The 22,524-nt window shown below is 40.0% G+C and overlaps 1 protein-coding gene across 1 annotated transcript in view; it reads right to left on the reverse strand.

Annotated features, from left to right (window-relative positions):
* Positions 1-3,623: 3,623 nt before the first annotated feature.
* LOC306905095 (mediator of RNA polymerase II transcription subunit 23-like) overlaps positions 3,624-22,524 on the reverse strand; it is a gene marked incomplete at its 5' end in the record, with an annotated part of 45,363 nt that continues 26,462 nt past the window's right edge. The window contains 10 exons of the mRNA XM_079475480.1: positions 3,624-4,436; positions 4,642-4,773; positions 4,950-5,070; positions 8,467-8,681; positions 8,992-9,064; positions 9,152-9,317; positions 9,435-9,671; positions 9,745-9,961; positions 13,234-13,404; positions 15,560-15,740. Coding sequence (XP_079331606.1) covers positions 4,245-4,436; positions 4,642-4,773; positions 4,950-5,070; positions 8,467-8,681; positions 8,992-9,064; positions 9,152-9,317; positions 9,435-9,671; positions 9,745-9,961; positions 13,234-13,404; positions 15,560-15,740 — 1,705 coding nt within the window. The 3' untranslated portion in view covers positions 3,624-4,244. The remainder of the gene's footprint in view (positions 4,437-4,641; positions 4,774-4,949; positions 5,071-8,466; positions 8,682-8,991; positions 9,065-9,151; positions 9,318-9,434; positions 9,672-9,744; positions 9,962-13,233; positions 13,405-15,559; positions 15,741-22,524) is intronic.

A 22,524-nucleotide genomic window follows, 5' to 3' on the forward strand; every position in this document is an offset into this window, starting at 1 on the left:
GATGTCGTGATGTGATGAGTGAGGAACATCATCCTGTTTGAGGAGACGCGTCATGTCATGATGTCGTGATGTGATGAGTGAGGAACATCATCCTGTTTGAGGAGACGCGTCATGTCATGATGTCGCGATGTGATGAGTGAGGAACATCATACTGTTTGAGGAGACGCGTCATGTCATGATGTCGTGATGTGATGAGTGAGGAACATCATCCTGTTTGAGGAGACGCGTCATGTCATGATGTGATGAGTGAGGAACATCATCCTGTTTGAGGAGACGCGTCATGTCATGATGTCGTGATGTGATGAGTGAGGAACATCATCCTGTTTGAGGAGACGCGTCATGTCATGATGTCATGATGTGATGAGTGAGGAACATCATCCTGTTTGAGGAGACGCGTCATGTCATGATGTCATGATGTGATGAGTGAGGAACATCATCCTGTTTGAGGAGACGCGTCATGTCATGATGTCGTGATGTGATGAGTGAGGAACATCATCCTGTTTGAGGAGACGCGTCATGTCATGATGTCGTGATGTGATGAGTGAGGAACATCATCTTGTTTGAGGAGACGCGTCATGTCATGATGTCGTGATGTGATGAGTGAGGAACATCATCCTGTTTGAGGAGACGCGTCATGTCATGATGTCGTGATGTGATGAGTGAGGAACATCATCCTGTTTGAGGAGACGCGTCATGTCATGATGTCATGATGTGATGAGTGAGGAACATCATCCTGTTTGAGGAGACGCGTCATGTCATGATGTCGCGATGTGATGAGTGAGGAACATCATCCTGTTTGAGGAGACGCGTCATGTCATGATGTCGCGATGTGATGAGTGAGGAACATCATCCTGTTTGAGGAGACGCGTCATGTCATGATGTCTTGCTGTGGTGAGTGAGGAACATCATCTTGTTTGAGGAGACGCGTCATGTCATGATGTCATGATGTGATGAGTGAGGAACATCATCCTGTTTGAGGAGACGCGTCATGTCATGATGTCGCGATGTGATGAGTGAGGAACATCATCCTGTTTGAGGAGACGCGTCATGTCATGATGTCATGATGTGATGAGTGAGGAACATCATCCTGTTTGAGGAGACGCGTCATGTCATGATGTCGCGATGTGATGAGTGAGGAACATCATCCTGTTTGAGGAGACGCGTCATGTCATGATGTCTTGCTGTGGTGAGTGAGGAACATCATCTTGTTTGAGGAGACGCGTCATGTCATGATGTCGCGATGTGATGAGTGAGGAACATCATCCTGTTTGAGGAGACGCGTCATGTCATGATGTGATGAGTGAGGAACATCATCCTGTTTGAGGAGACGCGTCATGTCATGATGTCGCGATGTGATGAGTGAGGAACATCATCCTGTTTGAGGAGACGCGTCATGTCATGATGTCGCGATGTGATGAGTGAGGAACATCATCCTGTTTGAGGAGACGCGTCATGTCATGATGTCGCGATGTGATGAGTGAGGAACATCATCCTGTTTGAGGAGACGCGTCATGTCATGATGTCGTGATGTGATGAGTGAGGAACATCATCCTGTTTGAGGAGACGCGTCATGTCGTGATGTCGTGATGTGATGAGTGAGGAACATCATCCTGTTTGAGGAGACGCGTCATGTCATGATGTCGCGATGTGATGAGTGAGGAACATCATCCTGTTTGAGGAGACGCGTCATGTCATGATGTCGTGATGTGATGAGTGAGGAACATCATCCTGTTTGAGGAGACGCGTCATGTCATGATGTCGTGATGTGATGAGTGAGGAACATCATCCTGTTTGAGGAGACGCGTCATGTCATGATGTCGCGATGTGATGAGTGAGGAACATCATCCTGTTTGAGGAGACGCGTCATGTCATGATGTCGTGATGTGATGAGTGAGGAACATCATCCTGTTTGAGGAGACGCGTCATGTCATGATGTCGTGATGTGATGAGTGAGGAACATCATCCTGTTTGAGGAGACGCGTCATGTCATGATGTCGCGATGTGATGAGTGAGGAACATCATCCTGTTTGAGGAGACGCGTCATGTCATGATGTCGTGATGTGATGAGTGAGGAACATCATCCTGTTTGAGGAGACGCGTCATGTCATGATGTCATGATGTGATGAGTGAGGAACATCATCCTGTTTGAGGAGACGCGTCATGTCATGATGTCATGATGTGATGAGTGAGGAACATCATCCTGTTTGAGGAGACGCGTCATGTCATGATGTCATGATGTGATGAGTGAGGAACATCATCCTGTTTGAGGAGACGCGTCATGTCATGATGTCGTGATGTGATGAGTGAGGAACATCATCTTGTTTGAGGAGACGCGTCATGTCGTGATGTCGTGATGTGATGAGTGAGGAACATCATCCTGTTTGAGGAGACGCGTCATGTCGTGATGTCGTGATGTGATGAGTGAGGAACATCATCCTGTTTGAGGAGACGCGTCATGTCATGATGTCGTGATGTGATGAGTGACGAAGCTTCACTTCAACATCAATCTCAAGATTATCTCAGATATTATGAGGTAAGATGAAGATCATTATTTCCATTGGAGGTGAGTATTTCTCCAGCGGTCCGACTAAATCCGTTTATCTGCCGGTGTCTCGGGTCAGCTAGGTGACCATGGCAACCGCGAGCGTGCACGCTCTTCAGATGTGTAACTGAGTGAATGTGTTCTGAGGAATAATGAAGGATTTTTATTCTCCAGAAGAGATAAACACCACCTGTCTTCAGCCCATATTTAAAAGATCTAGAAATGTTTTCTCTTTCAAATTATTTTCTGTGCAATTGTGATTTTTTTTTTTAAATGAGAGAATCCATGGTTTTATTTCACCGTATCATCTGCTATACTGGAGAAAACAATACTTTATTATTTGAGTCATTCCACAGATTTAACATTTTTTTCCAGAGAAATGCTCAAATGCTGAAGAAAGCCAAAATATAAATGTCATATTGTGAGTTGTTTTTTACACAATGTCAGAAATGAGTTCTCATTACTCTCTCTCTCTCATGAATTATTCATTGATGTGTTTTAAACATGGAGAGGTGAAGTTAACAGCAGATGCATTAACACACACTTGTCTTAATGAAGGCTGAATGCTGATGTTGAGTCAGAATCTCTCCGCTGCCCACAAACCCTACACACACACACACACACACACACAGGCTGATTACACACACAACAGATTCAACATCAGGGAGATAAATCTGTGATGAGCTCACAAGTTTCAGTTGTTCAATTAAAGTCAGATTTCAGCTGACAATCTAAATTCTGTAAACCTGTATGTGACTCTTTTTTCAGTGGAACACAAGACGACCTTCATTGGAAGATTTCGTCTGGAGAAACAAGATCTGGAATGTTTTGTGATTCTGTTCGATCAAATGTAAAGAATAAAAGTGTCATCTCTCTCTCTCTCTGTGTTTGTTTGAGATGCTCGACTCCGTCATAATCTCATCTCACGCAGTGACAGGACTGTGAGTGTTTTCTGTGCTGAGACACGTCTCATGATAGCTTGCATTATAAAAGGATTATTATTAACTGCTGTGCTGAGCGGTTGTGTCTGTATGTATCTGACGCTTTACTTCACTCTGGAGGAAGAAGTTTGGCTTCACATAAGCATCACTGCATTTATTTACATGTGAAAATGAAACATGACTCAAATGTAAAAAGACAAAAACACTTTTATTTGGTATAAAAAAAAGAGTTTCTCTATGAAAGTTCAGACTAAATGTTTTCTCTGTCTGTGATGTTCCGCTGGAGGATCAGAATGGCTCTGTTATTCATCTGTGTTGATGTGAATGTCCCGTGGACCGGAGCTGAACAATCTTCACTTCAGGCTCCATTCAAAGCAAAAATACAAACATTCCCAAACACGTGTCAAAGGTCCATCAGTGAAACCCTTTCATCAGTGATATTTCTGATTATGGGAATTCTTCGATCTGATCAAAAAGATGTCATTATGACAGAGACTTGATTTTGATTGAAATATCGAGTACGTACATAATTGATTCTTTGCAGTGTCTCGTTTGTGGTGATGACTTGTGTGACTAAACTTTGATTATAATTACGTGCTGAGTTCTTTGGGGGGATTGGGGTTGTGTGGGGGGATAATGTTTCCGTTCTCCTGTATCTGTGTCCTTTCAATGTTATAAAAATTAAATAAACAGTTTAAGCAAAAAAAAAAGAAAAAGTTCATTAGCAAACATGAACCGCTGTCATCTCTTCTGTCTTCACCTCACTGAGCCGCTGACAGAGGAATACTGGACGCTCCAGCTCCGCTCTGAGACGCTGGGGACGAGACCCTCGCCGGCTGAGGGATGGTGGTCACCGTGGAAACGGCTGCTGCCGGCTCCGTCTTACTGATGTGAGTGATGAAGCGGAGACGGAGTCTCATCGCCGGCCTCAGCGAACAGATGATCCGCTCCACCTACAGACAGACAGAGAGAAAATCATAAGGTTTCATAAGTCATGTTTGCCAGACAGCAATTTGATGAAGTTTATAAGGTCAGTGACACAAAAAGAATCTGTCATCATTTATTGTAGGCTATGTAAATAATACAAAAATATTATTTTGAAGTGGACCATCTTTTGAGATTTCTGAGTTTCCTCAATGGTCACAATGTAAATGTTACCTGGTCTTTGACGCTGTCTCCTGTAAACATGTATTTGATGTGGTAAAGAAAGTCACAGATGGGATCCATAAAGGAGAGATGTTTGGAGTGTTGATCCACAGCTAGAAGCATCTCATAAAACGCCACACCGATCTGAAAGAGAAAAACATCATCATCAGGAAATGAGAACAGATGAACTATGCATTTATGCACAGAGGAATTAAACAGGCCAATGAGCAAAGGCAGTCGGAATGGCAGTGAATTCTTCAGAACGACAGAAATGTTTGGATGAGATGAAATAAAAGCACACAGATTGTGTGTGTGTGTACCTCCAGCATGCATCTGGTTCTCTCCTGTTGGAAGCGCTGAAGGAACGGCCCCACCAGATGATACACGTACAGCAGCTGGAACTCGGTCTTCACGATGGGCTTCAGAACCTCCGACAGGAACCTATCCCACACAAACACACCTCACATTCACTATCATACACACAAACCATCAGTGAACTCCATTCACTATATTAGCATAAAAAACACACTGTCAATGAAAGCTAAAGACGTATCACATTGAGAACATTCACACTGGTGATGTGTGCATTTCGAAATAAATGTGGACAGAGGAAGTCAAATCCTTAAATAAACGTTTAGAAACACTATATAAATGTCTTAAACACAAATAGAATCAACATGATACCCGCTGAAACTGTGTGTATAAGAACAGCACAAACAAGATGACAAGATGTATAAACATCAAATGTGTCGCGTTCACAGAACATCGGTCCAGAATAACCTTCACATCTCAAGGCTGTTTCAACTGACAGTCAAGGCTTTAAAGCAACTCCATAAAAAGCTCTTTACTCGTACTGAACACTGTTTACACACTCGTACAGGATTCAAATGATGTGACATCACAGGTGTGACCTCATCAGCAACTATGACATCATAACCACTCAAAGTCACACACAGACAGATGTGATCCTATCAGTGTAAATATAATTCAAGATTCAATGTATTTGTGTTTTTGTATACACACAGAATGTGGAGGTGACACTCAGCTGTGTTAAGAGATGTTAATGATGAAAACATTCATATGAATAAATCAGATATCTCTTTCTCAGCAATCTTCACAGTGAATGAGTCTGGTGTACATTCAGTGTTTGAGTCAGGTGGGCAGGATGCTGCCATATGATTGGCTCAGAGGAGAGGTGTAAACACACAGTTATGTTCATATAAACAGTCATGTGTGTGAATCATGAGTCATGAAGAGAAAACGGAGGCATACAGTATCATGATGAAATGTCCTTTACTGTACAATATAAAATGGTTAGGTCTGGTCCTTGATTCTGATTGTTTGAGCTGTGTTCTAAGAGGCCACAGCGTGCCACAGGGATCAGTTTTAGGGCCAATCCATTCTTCACTTTACATGCTTCCCTTAGGAGTCATTCTCAGGAAACAAAGTACATTTCCATTGTTATGCTGATGACACCCAGCTTTACATTTCCTCAGAACCGGGGTGATACCCACCACTTTCAAAGCTAACACACTGCATGACGTTATATACTGGACAGCCAACAACTTTATTATGCTAAATTTTAGCAAGACAGAGGTATTGATGATTACACCGAAGTAGAGTGCAACATTTCCTTTGATGGTTGTTTGGTTATGTCGTCCTCCACAGTTAAGTACCTGCTTTGCTAGAGAGCAATCTGTCGTTTCATAGTCACATCGCAAATGTGCAGTGTTGCCAGATTGGGTGGACAATCTCCAGCCTGAAGGCTCACTAAAACCCGCCCACTCCAACGAAAAACTGCCAAAATTTTAACTGCCAAAATAATGTAATAGAAATTTTTTGCAAAGTCAATCAATAATGATAATGTTTTGGTGGATCATCAGGAGTACACCCAGACATTGCGGGGAGTTCATACGGGCACGTAGGGCCCTGCACATTACTGACTAACATTATGAGTTACTGTGGTAAAACGTTAAAAGTTGAATGAGCCAATATTTCAATTTTTCTGTGGAGGCGTGATTTGGAACTACAGTGATTTTACTGTAATTACTGCCCTGAATGTGTTTCATTGAACACCGTCACATTATTTTGTTCTCGCAAGCTATGCAAAGTATGTAAGTGAAGAGATTTAACCTGGATCTAATGTAGTGTGATTTATGTGTTCCCTTAATTTTTTTGAGCAGTATATGATAAGATGACAAATTATAACAGGAAGGTCGCCTCCACAGGAGTCTTTACATGACAGTCTGTTGATCTGTCATCATCTATATGCTAATGTGCTTCTAACACGGTTTTAGCAGCTATATACCTGTCAGTTTACAATCCATCGGGTGCACACTGCGAGTATCAAAACTCTGGACTGTTGATAGTTCGCAGAATATCAAAATCTTGTAAAGGTGGTCGATCCTTTGACTCTTAAACTCTGGAACGCCTCCCCAGCCATGTTTGGGATACAGACACACTAAATCAGTTAAACTAGACTAAAGAAGCATGTTCTAACGACATCGTAGCAAGAGACTGGTGACACACAGCCACTCACGGTGTGAATGCAGCTTGACGATGACTACAGCCACAACAAGTGTCACAATAATAAATATTGGACAGAATATCTCTTCTTTCCTCTTTTCACTTACCAGCCGGCTAATTATTTCCGTCGAATCTTACAGTTGACAGTAATCATCCTCTCTTTAGTTGTAGCAGTGCTGTTTTAATATGACAGAGGAGAACTGGCCCTCCCGGCTGAGTCTACACGTATCACACATCAATAGAGGAGTTTTGATTTATTACACCGCTGTCACTGGGGCTTACTCACTGGAGAATGTTGACTTGCTTTATCCATAAATACAAATAATTTACGTTTAACAACTTACATGCGCGTTCAGATACTTTAACTTTGACAAGTATAGTCTTTCTCCAAGTTTTGTTATTATTGGAAAATTGTCATTTTGGTCTTCAGATCTTATAACAACATTTAAAATAATAAAACAACTAAATAAAATAATATACTTCAATTGAATAATTGACAGTTTCTGACATTCTAACAAAGCATTTATTTTAGTTAAGTTTCATCAGGGCACATTGCATAGAGAAAAACTTGCAATAATACCATTTTAAGACCATATACCGTCTTTCCTTTTTCCCCCTCAAGTACTACTACTATTATTATTCATATTTCTTTATTATAATGAAGTAGGTAAAGCTGCTTTGCAACAATGAAATTTGTGAGAAATGCTTTATAAATCAAATCTAATTGAATTTAGTATCAGATAATGTGTGTTACTGTAGATGAAGTGTGTGTGTGTGTGTGTGTGTGTGTCAGACACTTTAAAGACTCGCTGTGTCAATTCACACCTCACTCCTGCAGAAGCATAGTTATCCATCTGTGTGTGTGTGTACTCTTGTGATCCCAGACGTCATAACAGAATATAACAGACGCATGAAAACAAACAGAGCATCTAACTCCCCCCCCTCCCACAGGAGTCTTTACATGACAGTCTGTTAATCTGTCATCGTGTATATACGATGTGCTTCTAGTAGATATATACCTAAGAGAATAAACTTAAGCACATTCACTGATTTTTGGACTCAAAATCTAGCGAGCTTCTTCACGGTCTACTGCCTACATGTGCAGTTAACTAGACTTATCACTGAGGATACATGCAATACTGTCTTAAAAGCATGTCAGAGAGCGACACAATGTTTCTTCTGACCGTCTGCACTGATTTGGCATCAGAATCATGTCTATGATGTCATGACTACAGAACACCTTGAAAACACAGCTGAGTTGATCTGAAATGAAAGAAATCACCAAAACACAGAAACACACGTGGGTCTTACTTGGGTATGAGCGAGAGTTGTCCGATGCTGGAGTGATGCCAGACGGCGTGTGCCAGTGCCAGCACGTAACTGCAGTGCATCTCTGAATACGACTTATGACACGCTGTGAAATCCAACAGCTGAAAGGGATAACCCACCCACTCCGACTCGGAGCTCAGAACAGGACTGCTGACCACACTCACGATCCGGTCATGAAGGACGATCCAGTACGGCTCCTGAAAGAGAACCCGAGTCAGGTCAGAAAGGATCAAGTCATTTAAGAAGCAAAAGATCTGATGTTCAAACACATATGAACCGCTCAAATGTCACCTACACTCTTGTATTAAATAAAGGTGCTTAAAAGGTCGTTCACAGCGATGCCATAGAAGAACCATTTATGGTTCCAGAAAGAAGCAGCAAAAGCGTCTTTAAAGAACCAATCTCTGAACTTCCTTTTCATCTGAACAACCTTTCAAGGCACCTTTGTTTAAGAGTGTACTCACAAAAAAACACAATAATGCAAGAGTAAAGAAGAAAGTTGCGTACAGGCAGAGCGGTGATGACCAGTCCAATAGCGTTCATCCATGCAGTGATGTTCTCACGAGGTACCAGAGGCTGACTGCAACACAACACACGTCAACACATGTCACACATCATGATCAGATGACGAAATCAGTCTTGTGCAGAGAGCGTCAACATGTCAAACCTCTTCAACGCTACATTGAGTAGAGCGTTTCCAACATCTTTCCCCGTCACGGCCAGAGCCATGAGCTCCACGCAGGTGACGTGTAGAGCGTGAGCCGCCGGGTTTGGGAACTCATTGAAACGCCAGTCACAGTTTGGAAACGGACCGGGAGACTTCCCTGCCATGGGTGACCACAGTTAAAGAAACACATTTTCACTAACTGAACTAACACGTCAACATCGGAGCGGATTTGACAAGAACACTCTTGACTGTCAGGATCTATCAAACTGTCCGTGAAGGATATTATCCACGAGTCGTCCGATGAGTTTGCAGTAGTATGTGTCGTCTGGAATCCAGACACTGTCCTCTCTGGGGTTCATCCCACACTTCAGATACGTCTCGCTGAGACACCAGCCGGGTGTGCGGTTGTCCTTCAGTGAACTCATGATGGCGTGAACCAGTTTCCTCTTCAAGTTTGAGCGCTCTCGTAGGTGGCGCTCGTAATAATGAAGTGTGTTGTACAGGTACGTCACGGGTCGATCTGCGCAAGAACAGTGAGTATCATCCTGAAAGCAATGTCCAAATAAAGAAACAAGTGAATTGCTCTCTCTCACCGTGAAACTTGTAAAGTCCTCCCAGGTGATCTAGCAGCGTCTCCAGAGATTTGGACACAGGAAGCAGCTCGAGGAAGCGATGGATGACGATGTCAAACACAGGCAGGAAGCGCAGACACACGTTACCAAAGTAGATAGGCAGATACTGCGACTGCAGCTGGATGGGGGGGTTCACCTGCTCGGCCAAACCTTCAAAATACAGCTTCTCTGGATACTTCTGCAGAGAGAGATTGAGACGAGAGGGTTTAGCAGAATCCACTTCAGTCTTTACAGACGCCTTTACTGTTAGTAAACATTGCGACACGTTAAGATGGAGGCAGGAAGATCCCCCTGACCACATTACTAACGCTAGGTAGCACGTTTTGTTTGGATGCTTTTTGACAATGACTAGAAAACAAGTGTCTAGGACCGCAATTGTTTTTGAAAAAGTGAACTTTAACGCCAGGAACCTGGCCGACCTGTACACGCTCGCTCAATGGATCCAGAGACCAACTGACAGGATTTCCTCCAATGAAGTGACCAGACATCTACACCTACCAGACAGAGAAACCAAGCGTGTATAGTAATGCTAAACCGAGAGTGTTTACACTATAGATGCCTGTGTGTACTAACAGTGGCAAACGTTAGCAAATGCATTTATTTGTGACATTTAGTGGTGAGGTTGTGAACTGCAACCAACGGCTCACTCCTCCCTCGCTTTCGAAGCACTACGGTGGTTGACACAGAACTAAGATGTCATCATGTTTACGCTCTTTCCCGACTGAGATGATGTATTTATGAAACGCGCTCCGTAGAGCAGTTTAGGGCTACGGTAGAAACAACATGATGAATTCCAGTGTATCTGGATAGAAATAGCTCATTCTAAGATGACTAAACATAACGCTTAATTGTGTAATATCTTTATACACCTCTGAAGACATAGGCGTGTTCATTTTATTACATTTCTGTCAAAACATCCTCCCAAAAATGACACACCGGACCCTTAAGATGAGGTGAATAAACGTGTTATGGATGTGATAAAAATGACATCATTTCTGAGAGGTGAAATGCTTTGTAGGATTTCTGTGAAGTATTTCTTTAAAGTGAAGATGTTAAATGTCTGGAAGTGAAGCTTGTGGATGCTGTTAAACACACACATCGAAATGTCAAAACAATCAGAGGGAGAATGTCACACTCATTAACAGCCCACTCCATCTCTGTGTCAGGATACAAATTCAATCTAATGGCACATCTATCCTCTGTGTGTGTATGAGTCTCTCATTCCCTGTTGTTTTCTATTTGAACCGAAACATCACTGAAGAACAATTTCATGTTAACAACAAGAGTCCGACAGAAGGGAGACTGAGAGAATGAATGAAGAGACGCATCAGTAATCAGTAAAGTATGAAATGTTCATTAGGGACATGAGAAAAGTCTCAGATGTTTTGTGTGAGGTCAACGTAGGCACAGAAATAAAAGAGATATTGAAAATCTGTCAACAAAACAGAAAGTTCTGCTTTTTATCAGCACATCCTGTTTCAGCATTCATTGAAAGCCTTCGTGGCATATTTCTACTTTCAAAAAATTAAAACAAACCACACAAGATTTTGGAAGAAAATGTCATTTTGTCCATAAAATAATCATTATCATCTCTTGATGAACAAAAAAGAGGTATTAAACTCTCATGAGTGTCTTCTGCCCCCTGCACTCTTTATAAGGTCTGTTTATGTCTGGTTTTAAGATGTATTTTGGTCAATCGCATCACAAGTGGACCAAAGAGGCACATACACGTTTACACCTGCTGCTGTAATCCATCTATTTTGTTCACATTTGACCACTTCTGTCATGATTTCTTCAAGAAATATCTGAAAAAACAAACACATTTACCCAACCTTCACCCTGGCTGGTGAAATGTATTAGATTTTTCTAAAACATGCAGAGGGGCGGTTTTATTTCAGCTTTGACAGATGAGAGACGGCGCCGAACACTGTATGCGTGTATTAGAAGTGGAATGTACATTTACATTTACATTTATTCATTTGGCAGATGCTTTTATCCAAAGCGACTTACAAGTAGTTTTATACAGTGTCACATTACTGCAGAGCAATCAGAGGTAAGGTGTCTTGCTCAAGGGCCCTTCAGTCATGACCTGCTGGCACTGAGATTAGAACCAGCAACCTTCTGATCACAAGCCCCAGCTGACCCCCTTTTCTCACCCCGGAATGGTGAGAAAATATTCAGCTCGGTACGTTTTTTGTCTTTAAAAGCAAACTTTAAGGTCTTAAGCCGGCATAGATTAAATCCTTTGTGTATTGCGCGCTTCTCATAATGTGTACGCATGATATCTGTATGCGAGTAGGCGTCTCTTGTGACTGTTCATCTAACGCTTCACAGAATAAACAGGTTCTCAAGTTTGATCAAAAGCTTGGAGTGAGATCACATGCCGTTATGGGAGGAGCCCTAATGGAGCCCCCCCCCCAATTTTCATATGTACCATGTACCTCGCTCTCTTGTTCTGTTATGCCACCAACAGAAGCTGAAGCGTAAAAGTTTCCAATCCCACATGCTGACTGAAGTGACCGTTCTTTGGACTGATGCCCTTTGCTTTTAACATGCCTGTTGACATCAGTCACACCTTGATGGGCACATGAATTCTCCTGTCTGCAAACAGAGCACCAGTAATAGGAGCTGCTACTGCCTTTGGTGATAAATGGCCAGTTGGTTGTCCACTCATTTTTGAATGTACACCTATAAGTGGCTGCTCCACAAGCTTTTCTCTTCCCTGTCCTGTCCACTATCTCCTGTGTGCTCTCTTCTACTGTTTCCTGTGTGGAGAAATACATCTTCATTCCTTCGCATATCCTTTAACATTTCCCTTAGTTTTCAGATAATGTTTTGACTGCATCAAACAATGGGCTATACGTGAAATGTTCTAGCCTAAAATGTTAGACGAGCTTTCTTCCAACTTACCTTCTCCGTCACGACGTTTGTTTGCGCGATATTGTTCAACATACGGTGGCCGAGAACATTCCGTCAACTTCCGTGTGTTTGCGCATCTATGTTACCTAGTAGCGAACGCAATCTGGCCGAGATACGTGCTGGCGGCAGGAAACTTCACTTTGTGTATTGCCTTTTCAGCGTGAGAAATACACGGTGTGGCGTGTGAACTGGTTGAATTGCGTGTGTCTCACGGCCAATGCGTGAGACTTGAGAACCCTGGAATAAAGCTGAAGTCGAACTAAAGCAGCGCGTGCAACACCACGACACTTCTCTCCTATTGCAACACTCCCACTTATTGCCAGGGACAAAACATTTATAAATAGACTAAACACGTAACTAATTACAATAAAAACTGCACTATATTTTGCGGCTCTTGACAAATTTGATTTGGTGGTAGAGGGCCCCACGTGGTTCTTGTGGTCGCTAAGGTTCCCGACCCCTGCTTCAGTGTGTTTGTGTGAATGAACAGGACAAAAGCAGAGTTTGGTGTGTATGTTGTGTGCGAGTTACCTTGTGATACGTCATGTGTTTGGTGTGCCAGTCGCTCTGTAGCCAGTGTTCTGGAGCGTTTTCCTTCACAAAATCACTGACGCGGTTGCGGAAGTCGTTGGGTTTGAGGAGGAGGAGTTGAATGATGAAGTAACACACCTGAGCTTCATTACCTTCATGACTTCTCATAGCCTGCGTGAACACACAAACATCTCTGAGGACACTCGAGTCGTGTTTATATCATTAAAACCCATTCAAAACACTGAGACACAGCAGGACGGCTTTCATGTGTAATCCTTCATCACGCTCCACTAACAGCTCAATGAAATCTAGAACTCAAACACTGGAAACATCAACACTGCTCTTATCATTATTCTGCGTTGAAAACATACAGAGATAAATACAGAATATCAGTTACAATTGTATATGTAAGAAATAATGTCCAGGTTGTTATGGCAGAAATAAGTGTGATCAGGACGGGAAGCGGAGGGTCTTGTGTCTCACTGAAGGGGTTTATTTGGCCATAACAGCCGGCTGCTTGTACATTATCCAAGACGTTTAAACTTATACAGTACGTGAGTCTTTATAAAAACATCATTTAGTCACAAGAAATCTTTTTATTGGCACTTACATTAAAATCGGACGTCCACCTTAAAGTTTTCCGCTATATTTATTTGATTTACTTTTGAAATTTGACAGTTGCTCAGCTCCTGTGGCATCATGGGTAGAAAAGTGTCCATCCGACGCACACTCACAAATCTCAGTGGAAGCAGTAGACCTTCTGGGTATTTCGCGCCTACTGTTTATCATGTTTTTAAATGACTATAGTATACTACTGTATTTACTACAGTTTATCTCTTAGGGTACTAGAATTTCCTTAAGCAAATACTAGAACACTCAGATGAAAAAATACTGTAGTGTACTAAAGTTAACAGGACTTTTATTATGACGGGACGTTGAGAAGACGCTAGAGTTATGCCAGGGCCTCACTACAAGATAATCGGGCTGATTTCTCCTCTTCTGACAAACCTAGGTTAAGTGCCGCTGATCTTAAACAGCTCTACAGATGATCTTATCAGATGTTCCTGTGGTGTGAAGTGTGGTAAGAGTGAATGATCAGAGCTGCCCCAGAATCGTGAATCAGAATGTGTGGGGGAAACCCCGAGGACAAACACACAAGAACTCTGTTGATTGTCACGTGGAACAAAAAATAACCAATCAGAAAGCCAGCTGACAGAATCATAACAACCATAGTTATCACTTCAACAAAACCTTTTCTTTGTTCTGTCAATTTTCTGTAAAGAGCGTTACAAACACTATCATCGCAATTACAAATAACTTCAATAAAAAACTTGCTATGTGCAAGTGACGGTAATAAATGGCTATCACCATCACTTTGAATGTTTTAGACAACGTTGCTTGAGCAATTTCTCAATGATAAATAATATTTTTTAAATCACATAAAAGGTTATATGGACATATGTGTTTATATTGAACTCCTATATAATAAACAAAACCTACAGTGAAATGATCAAAAGCTTATTCTAAGACCTCAAGAGAATTTACAGTCAGGACTGTTGGAAAATCTGTTGGTGTGCTTTCTTCGTCACATCACGGAGCACCACACGATAAAGGAGAAAGACGAATAAATCTCAGATTTTTTTGTCCTCATGTTTGTGGTCTCTTACAGTTTGAAACGCTTACTCGGTGAGGCCACATCATTAGTGTGTGTTTGACGATAGCTGTCCTTGAACAGTAAAATGCTTGTGAAATAAACTCTCAGATTGACTCTGAAGACGAAGTTCATGTTTTCATTTCTCATATAGTGCAGACAGATGGCATATTCAACTAACAGGATTTCACGTCTGCGTGTCCGCATCTAGTTATATGGACTCAATGCAGCCAAAGAACTTTCTAAGGAAAAGTTAAAAACTAAGTAAAATAGCTGTGCGCCGTTACACAAACAAGCACATTGACAAACGCACTTCACACAAACACGCAGCTCTGTCTAATACACCTGACAAACTGTATCGCACGTGTGCTACACTGGCTAATTTATTCTTAGAACGGACCGATTATTTTAGCACGTGTGGCATATACGTGACACTCTACAGTCCTGGAGCATCTATGTGATTTGCGCTGTAGAATTATAATCATGTACTTACTTTAAGAGTCAAAGTTCCAACATTATTCACTCAGAATCTTTGCTGATATTGTAATACAGATCTGGCATCCCTGGCTAGAACTTTTTTTTGGGGGGAGCTTATATTCACAGAGGCGTTGAGATGAGACGCTCAGTGCTGTAACAGGAAGACAGCGTGTCTGTTTCACGAGGATCAATGCTCACCAGGCAGAGGATGAGTCTGTCCAGGGTCACGATGTTATACTTCCACACCATATCGTTCAGAATCTCAATACACTTGTTCAGCTGCTGTCCCCCCGCTGATGTGGAGAACTCGTACACCAGAAAGTCTGCAAACGTCCGCACATGAGCCACCAGCGCACGCGCTCCTATACGCTCCAGAACCCTGAATCACAACAGAGAGACACAAGAATACGGTTTTATTTGACGCCAGAACTTTACATTTGGTGAGCATGTAAATCAAATCTGTTGACATATTCTGCACACATGTTAAATCACTGAGCTGAAGGTTACATAGCCTAGATATCATTGTATTTACTTTATTTTATGAAACCTTGCTACGCACATGAAATAAGTGTTTCATCAAAGCAATAAGCCGCATGAAGCAGCATTTTAACAATCGCATCAACAATTTACCTTAAAAACAAGTTATGACACGATTAAAAGTATTATTTTCAAAACTTCTATTGGCAGTTTAACACAACTTTTACAAAAAAGGCCTTAAAACGTCTCATTACTATAACCATTTAAACCGTCAATCCCATAGTATGTTTTGTTAAACATTTGACTGACATGATATATGTATATTTTAATAGGAAATGATATAAAAATGTAAATGTGGAAAACTACCTGTATCAGTAATAAGAATGAAAAAAGTTGTGTACACAGCGTGACCAGAGAATATTAAGCTTACAAAAATATAAGGTGATGTTTTTACTAGGGGTGACCCCGAACAGTCGATGATTCGACGCATCGATATGCTGAGCCTGATTCGACCACCGATCTCACAGTCGACTCTTCGCGGTTGTTATAAAAGAACGATCATACCATTTTGGCAATATGGGGGTGCTCAATTTCCCGCAGAACTACTGGTTTTGTACGGTTATATTAAGTTATACACCCTTTAATTGATAATGCTGTTAAAAAACGTGAAAAGAAAGAAGCATTCAAGAAATATTTTTTACGTGTGTGTGTGAATAAATCCAACCACACCTGTGACATATTTAAGTTTCACTTTCCCTGATCCGTGACAGACGAGGAGCATCTTGGCGGCAGGGATTTCTTAACAATGTCTGGGATAAGAAAATCTAAAGTGTGGATGCACTTTGAAATGGTAAAAGATTATATAAATAAAGTTAAATGCAAGTTGTGCCAACAGCTCATGTCATACCATTCATCAACAACAAACATGGCTTTCCACTTAAAACGGGTAAGTTTCTTACCAATAAATACGTTTCACTTTTTCATATATAATGGCGCTTTTAATTTATGAATATTAATATCATATGTTGTGACTTAAAATATATTCGTCTTTTTTCTAGATCCACCCACAGTATCAGACTGACGACGGCAGTTCATCTAGTAGTACCGGAGCTGCGACAAAACTAACTCAAAGAAAGCTAGATTTGAGACCGCCATTGTCCGAGAAAAGGAAAAGAGAAATCATGGACAAAACCCACCCACATCCCTGACACGTGTGTGCTCCCCACCTTTTCTCCTCTGTCTGAAGCTGATGTCTCCAAGGTCATTGGTTCCAACCACCCTACCACCTGCCCACTGGATCCCATCCCCACCCATCTCCTCCAGGCCATCTCTCCAACGGTTGTGCCTGCTCTGACCCACATCATCAACTCTTCGATCACCACTGGGACATTTCCCACAGCGTTCAGAGAGGCCTGCATCACACCGCTTCTAAAGAAACCCACCCTGGACCCTACACTGCTAGAAAAATACAGGCCTGTCTCCCTTCTTCCCTTCATCGCCAAAGCCCTGGAGCGAGTTGTGTTCAACCAGTTGTGCTTGGACCGCTACTCTTCTCCATTTACATGACATCCCTCGGCTCGGTCATTCAGAAGCATGGCTTCTCCTATCACTGCTATGCCGATGACACACAACTCTACTTGTCATTTCAACCGGACGATCCGACGGTCGCTGCTCGCATCACGGCATGCCTGAGTGACATCTCGCGTTGGATGAAGGATCATCACCTGCAGCTAAACCTTGCAAAAACGGAACTGCTTGTGATCCCGGCCAACCCAAAGATTCACCACAACCTTGCCATTCAACCTTGCCAATTTCTCATCAACGATTACACCGTCCAGCACAGCCAGAAACCTGGGAGTGGTAATTGATGATCGGCTTAACCTCACAAGTCATGTTGCCAGCACCACCCGGTCCTGTAGATTCATCCTCTACAACATCAGGAAAATCAGACCTTTCCTATCAGAGCACGCTACGCAAGTCCTAGTCCAGGCTCTTGTCCTGTCCAAACTGGATTATTGCAATGCGCTTCTGGCTGGACTTCCTGCTTGCACAATCAAACCTCTCCAGATGATCCAGAATGCGGCGGCAAGAGTGGTCTTCAATGAACCAAAGAGAGCGCATGTAACTCCGCTCTTCATCAGGTTTCACTGGCTCCCTGTTGCCGCCCGTATAAAGTTCAAAGCTTTGCTCCTGGCCTACAAGACCAACACCGGATCTGCACCATCGTATCTCCACTCGCTAATGCAGATCTATGTTCCTGCCAGATCACTGCAGTAGTATAATCATATACTATGTGTCAAAAATGTTTTGATTGATTTATGACCCTCCTGTCAAGTCTGTCATCCTGACAGCTGTCACTCAAATGGTTCTTTTATAGCCTGTCAATCTTACTGACATCTGATGTAGGGGGTTCCTATGGCCCCCACTTTTCCTGCAGGGTTAGTCCCCCTCACCATTTCAACCTGGTTGCTTTTTCTATCAGGACACCTGCTGTGAAATGTGTTTTGAGTAAATTTAGAGAGAGTTAGAGGTTTAGTTAGAGGCATACATAGTGGCATTGATAGGCTAACCCTTGTAATATGTTCGATTGTCTTAGTTAAATTTTGTAACAAGGTGATGAGACATATCCCTATGTCATTCAAAATAGTTTTTGTAACATGGAATGAATGTGTCACGGCCGGTTTTAGTTAAATTTTGTAACAAGGTGATAAGACATGGCACCCCCCCATGTCACTCTAAAATAGGAGGGTTTTACGGCATGTCACTCTAAAATAGGATGGTTTTATGGTCTGTCAATCTAAAAACGACAGATTTATAGCCGACTTGTCTACCTAAAAAGGGTGTTTTTCACCCTTTTGACATGACACCACCGAGGGTCACATTACTGTGTGAAAGTTTGTTTGTGTTTTTTAAATGAATGAGAGAAACCATGTAAATGTTTGTGTGATGTTTCTTCTAAGAGTTTGCTTTGAAAAAGTGTTCAAGACAGACATCTATATTTAATTAGGATAGCTATGCCTAGACGAACCGTCTGAAATGGGTAAACCTGTCCTGAGGGTTCTTGTTATGCTAAAGGGTTGTTTGATAGAGACATTTGGTAGACAAACGCCGTTACATGTCTACTAGTGTTGTTAAGACATGTAATGAAACAAACATAAGATTGAGTAAAAATAAAATAGAAAAGGTTATAGCTCTTCATACACTTATAAGAGGTGCTACTTTTAGCTGATTTACCAATAAATAGTTATTGTAATGTTTTAGTGACTATTTTTCAAAAATCTATATGATGGTTTTTGGTTATACCTTAATCAAATTACCTACTAGGTAGACATGGAATACACACACTACCACACAGCTTTTGGGTCTAAGTCTTTAGTTTGTTTTATGTCTTTTAATCTGTTAAATGTGTGGTTGTGACATAGTTTTGTAAGAGTGATTTTGTTTTTAGTTTGTTTTATGTCTTTTAATCTGTTAAATGTGTGGTTGTGACATAGTTTTGTAAGAGTGATTTTGTTTTTAGTTTGTTTTATGTCTTTTAATCTGTTAAATGTGTGGTTGTGACATAGTTTTGTAAGAGTGATTTTGTTTTTAGTTTGTTTTATGTCTTTTAATCTGTTAAATGTGTGGTTGTGACATAGTTTTGTAAGAGTGATTTTGTTTTTAGTTTGTTTTATGGCTTTTAATCTGTTAAATGTGTGGTTGTGACATAGTTTTTGTAAGAGTGATTTTGTTTTTAGTTTGTTTTATGTCTTTTAATCTGTTAAATGTGTGGTTGTGACATAGTTTTGTAAGAGTGATTTTGTTTTTAGTTTGTTTTATGGCTTTTAATCTGTTAAATGTGTGGTTGTGACACAGGTTTTGTAAACATTTATTTTGTTTTTATTTTGTTTATTGGCTTTTTATCTGTTAGATGTGTGATTGTGACATAGTTTTTGTAAGAGTGATTTTGTCTTTAGTTTGTTTTATGTTTTTAATCTGTTAGTGTTGTGGAAAATTGATCTTGTAGTTTCAAAAAATTGCTCAAACAAAGAAGGTCCAGGTGTCAAAGAGTAAACTTTATTTGTTCGAATCAAACAAAGTGAGATCTTCCCAAAGCATCTAAAAATACAGTGTTTTCAACCCCATATTTATAGTGAAAAACTGGTGCAGGGGGTTCGTCTGTTACACCAATCAGGCAAATTCCCGTTATCTCTTATTTTTAATGACCAATAACCCTATTTCTGCCACCAATAGATCCCAGGCAACACAATACGTTTTTAATCGTGGAATCTTGGTTGGCGCATAGACAAATAATTAATGTGCCCATATTTGGACACTTTTCCGGTTCTCTTCCGGTGAAGCAACTTGGTGAACTCATAATGTGTCCTTGACCATGCAATGCATTGGTCAGAGGAAAGCACCTAAGTTTTCTGTATCTCATCCTCTGAACTTTATTTGAACCTTAGGCCTCAGGCCTCTAGGCCTCACAGACATCACTGGATTTTATATTGCTGTAAAATGTTGAAAAGTATTCTTAAACATGCTATATAACTATTTTATGTAAATAATCATTAAACAGGTATACTGATTGTAACATTAAGTCATTAAAACATCTTGGTCATTTGCTCACAATCATCTTGAATTAAATCATCTTGAATTAAATGTGGTTAAATATATTCTATTCTATTATTCCTATGAATACTTCTTAATGTGAAGCAAAATGATATGTAGGTTAATATTCAAATGCATGCATAAATGAAGATATAGTTAACCACAATTAGTATTTTCTATATGTTAATACGTTAAAGAAAATACTCAGATAATAAAGAAAATACTCAATATTAGATGTGTGATTGTGACATAGGTATTGTAAACATTTATTTAGTTTTTGGCTTTTTATCTGTTAGATGTGTGATTGTGACATAGTTTTTGTAAGAGTGATTTTGTTTTTAGTTTTGTTTTATGGCTTTTAATCTGTTAGATGTGTGATTGTGACATAGGTTTTGTAAGAGTGATTTTGTTTTTAGTTTGTTTTATGGCTTTTAATCTGTTAAATGTGTGGTTGTGACTCAGGTTTTGTAAACATTTATTTAGTTTTTGCCTTTTTATCTGTTAGATGTGTGATTGTGACATAGTTTTTGTAAGAGTGATTTTGTTTTTAGTTTTGTTTTATGGCTTTTAATCTGTGATTGTGACATAGCTTTTGTAAGAGTGATTTTGTTTTTAGTTTGTTTTATGGTTTTTAATCTGTTAAATGTGTGGTTGTGACTTAGGTTTTGTAAACATTTATTTAGTTTTTGCCTTTTTATCTGTTAGATGTGTGATTGTGACATAGGTTTTGTAAGAGTGATTTTGTTTTTAGTTTGTTTTATGGCTTTTAATCTGTTAAATGTGTGGTTGTGACTTAGGTTTTGTAAACATTTATTTAGTTTTTGCCTTTTTATCTGTTAGATGTGTGATTGTGACATAGGTTTTGTAAGAGTGATTTTGTTTTTAGTTTGTTTTATGGCTTTTAATCTGTTAAATGTGTGGTTGTGACTTAGGTTTTGTAAACATTTATTTAGTTTTATGGCTTTTAATCTGTTAAATGTGTGGTTGTGACTTAGGTTTTGTAAGAGTGATTTTGTTTTTAGTTTGTTTTATAGCTTTTAATCTGTTAGATGTGTGATTGTGACATAGGTTTTGTAAGAGTGATTTTGTTTTTAGTTTGTTTTATGGCTTTTAATCTGTTAAATGTGTGGTTGTGACATAGGTTTTGTAAGAGTGATTTTGTTTTTAGTTTGTTTTATGGCTTTTAATCTGTTAAATGTGTGGTTGTGACTTAGGTTTTGTAAACATTTATTTAGTTTTTGGCTTTTTATCTGTTAGATGTGTGATTGTGACATAGTTTTTGTAAGAGTGATTTTGTTTTTAGTTTTGTTTTATGGCTTTCAATCTGTTAAATGTGTGGTTGTGACTTAGGTTTTGTAAACATTTATTTAGTTTTTGGCTTTTTATCTGTTAGATGTGTGATTGTGACATAGTTTTTGTAAGAGTGATTTTGTTTTTAGTTTGTTTTATGGCTTTCAATCTGTTAAATGTGTGATTGTGACATAGGTTTTGTAAGAGTGATTTTGTTTTTAGTTTGTTTTATGGTTTTTAATCTGTTAAATGTGTGGTTGTGACTTAGGTTTTGTAAACATTTATTTAGTTTTTGGCTTTTTATCTGTTAGATGTGTGATTGTGACATAGTTTTTGTAAGAGTGATTTTGTTTTTAGTTTTGTTTTATGGCTTTTAATCTGTGATTGTGACATAGCTTTTGTAAGAGTGATTTTGTTTTAGTTTGTTTTATGGTTTTTAATCTGTTAAATGTGTGGTTGTGACATAGGTTTTGTAAGAGTGATTTTGTTTTTATTTTGTTTTATGGCTTTTTATCTGTTAGATGTGTGATTGTGACATAGGTTTTGTAAAGAGTGGATTTAATAACTTCTAATAAATGTAAGTGTAAAGCCCGACAACTTTGTGTTAACTAAACTCAAATTTTAAAACAACAACTTAAAATATGTAACATGGTAACACAAAACCGTATATTCACCTTTCAAGTAATAAGATTACTTTCAAGTAATAAGGCTAAAACCTAGGGTAGCATCAAATCTTTTAAATGAAGAACTTTCTAAAAGCTGAAACCAGAGGAAGTCTATCTTGGGAGAGCTATATGTTGTTAAAC

This window comes from Barbatula barbatula (genome assembly GCF_947034865.1).
Source record: "Barbatula barbatula genome assembly, chromosome: 15".
Classification (NCBI taxonomy): Eukaryota; Metazoa; Chordata; class Actinopteri; order Cypriniformes; family Nemacheilidae; genus Barbatula; species Barbatula barbatula.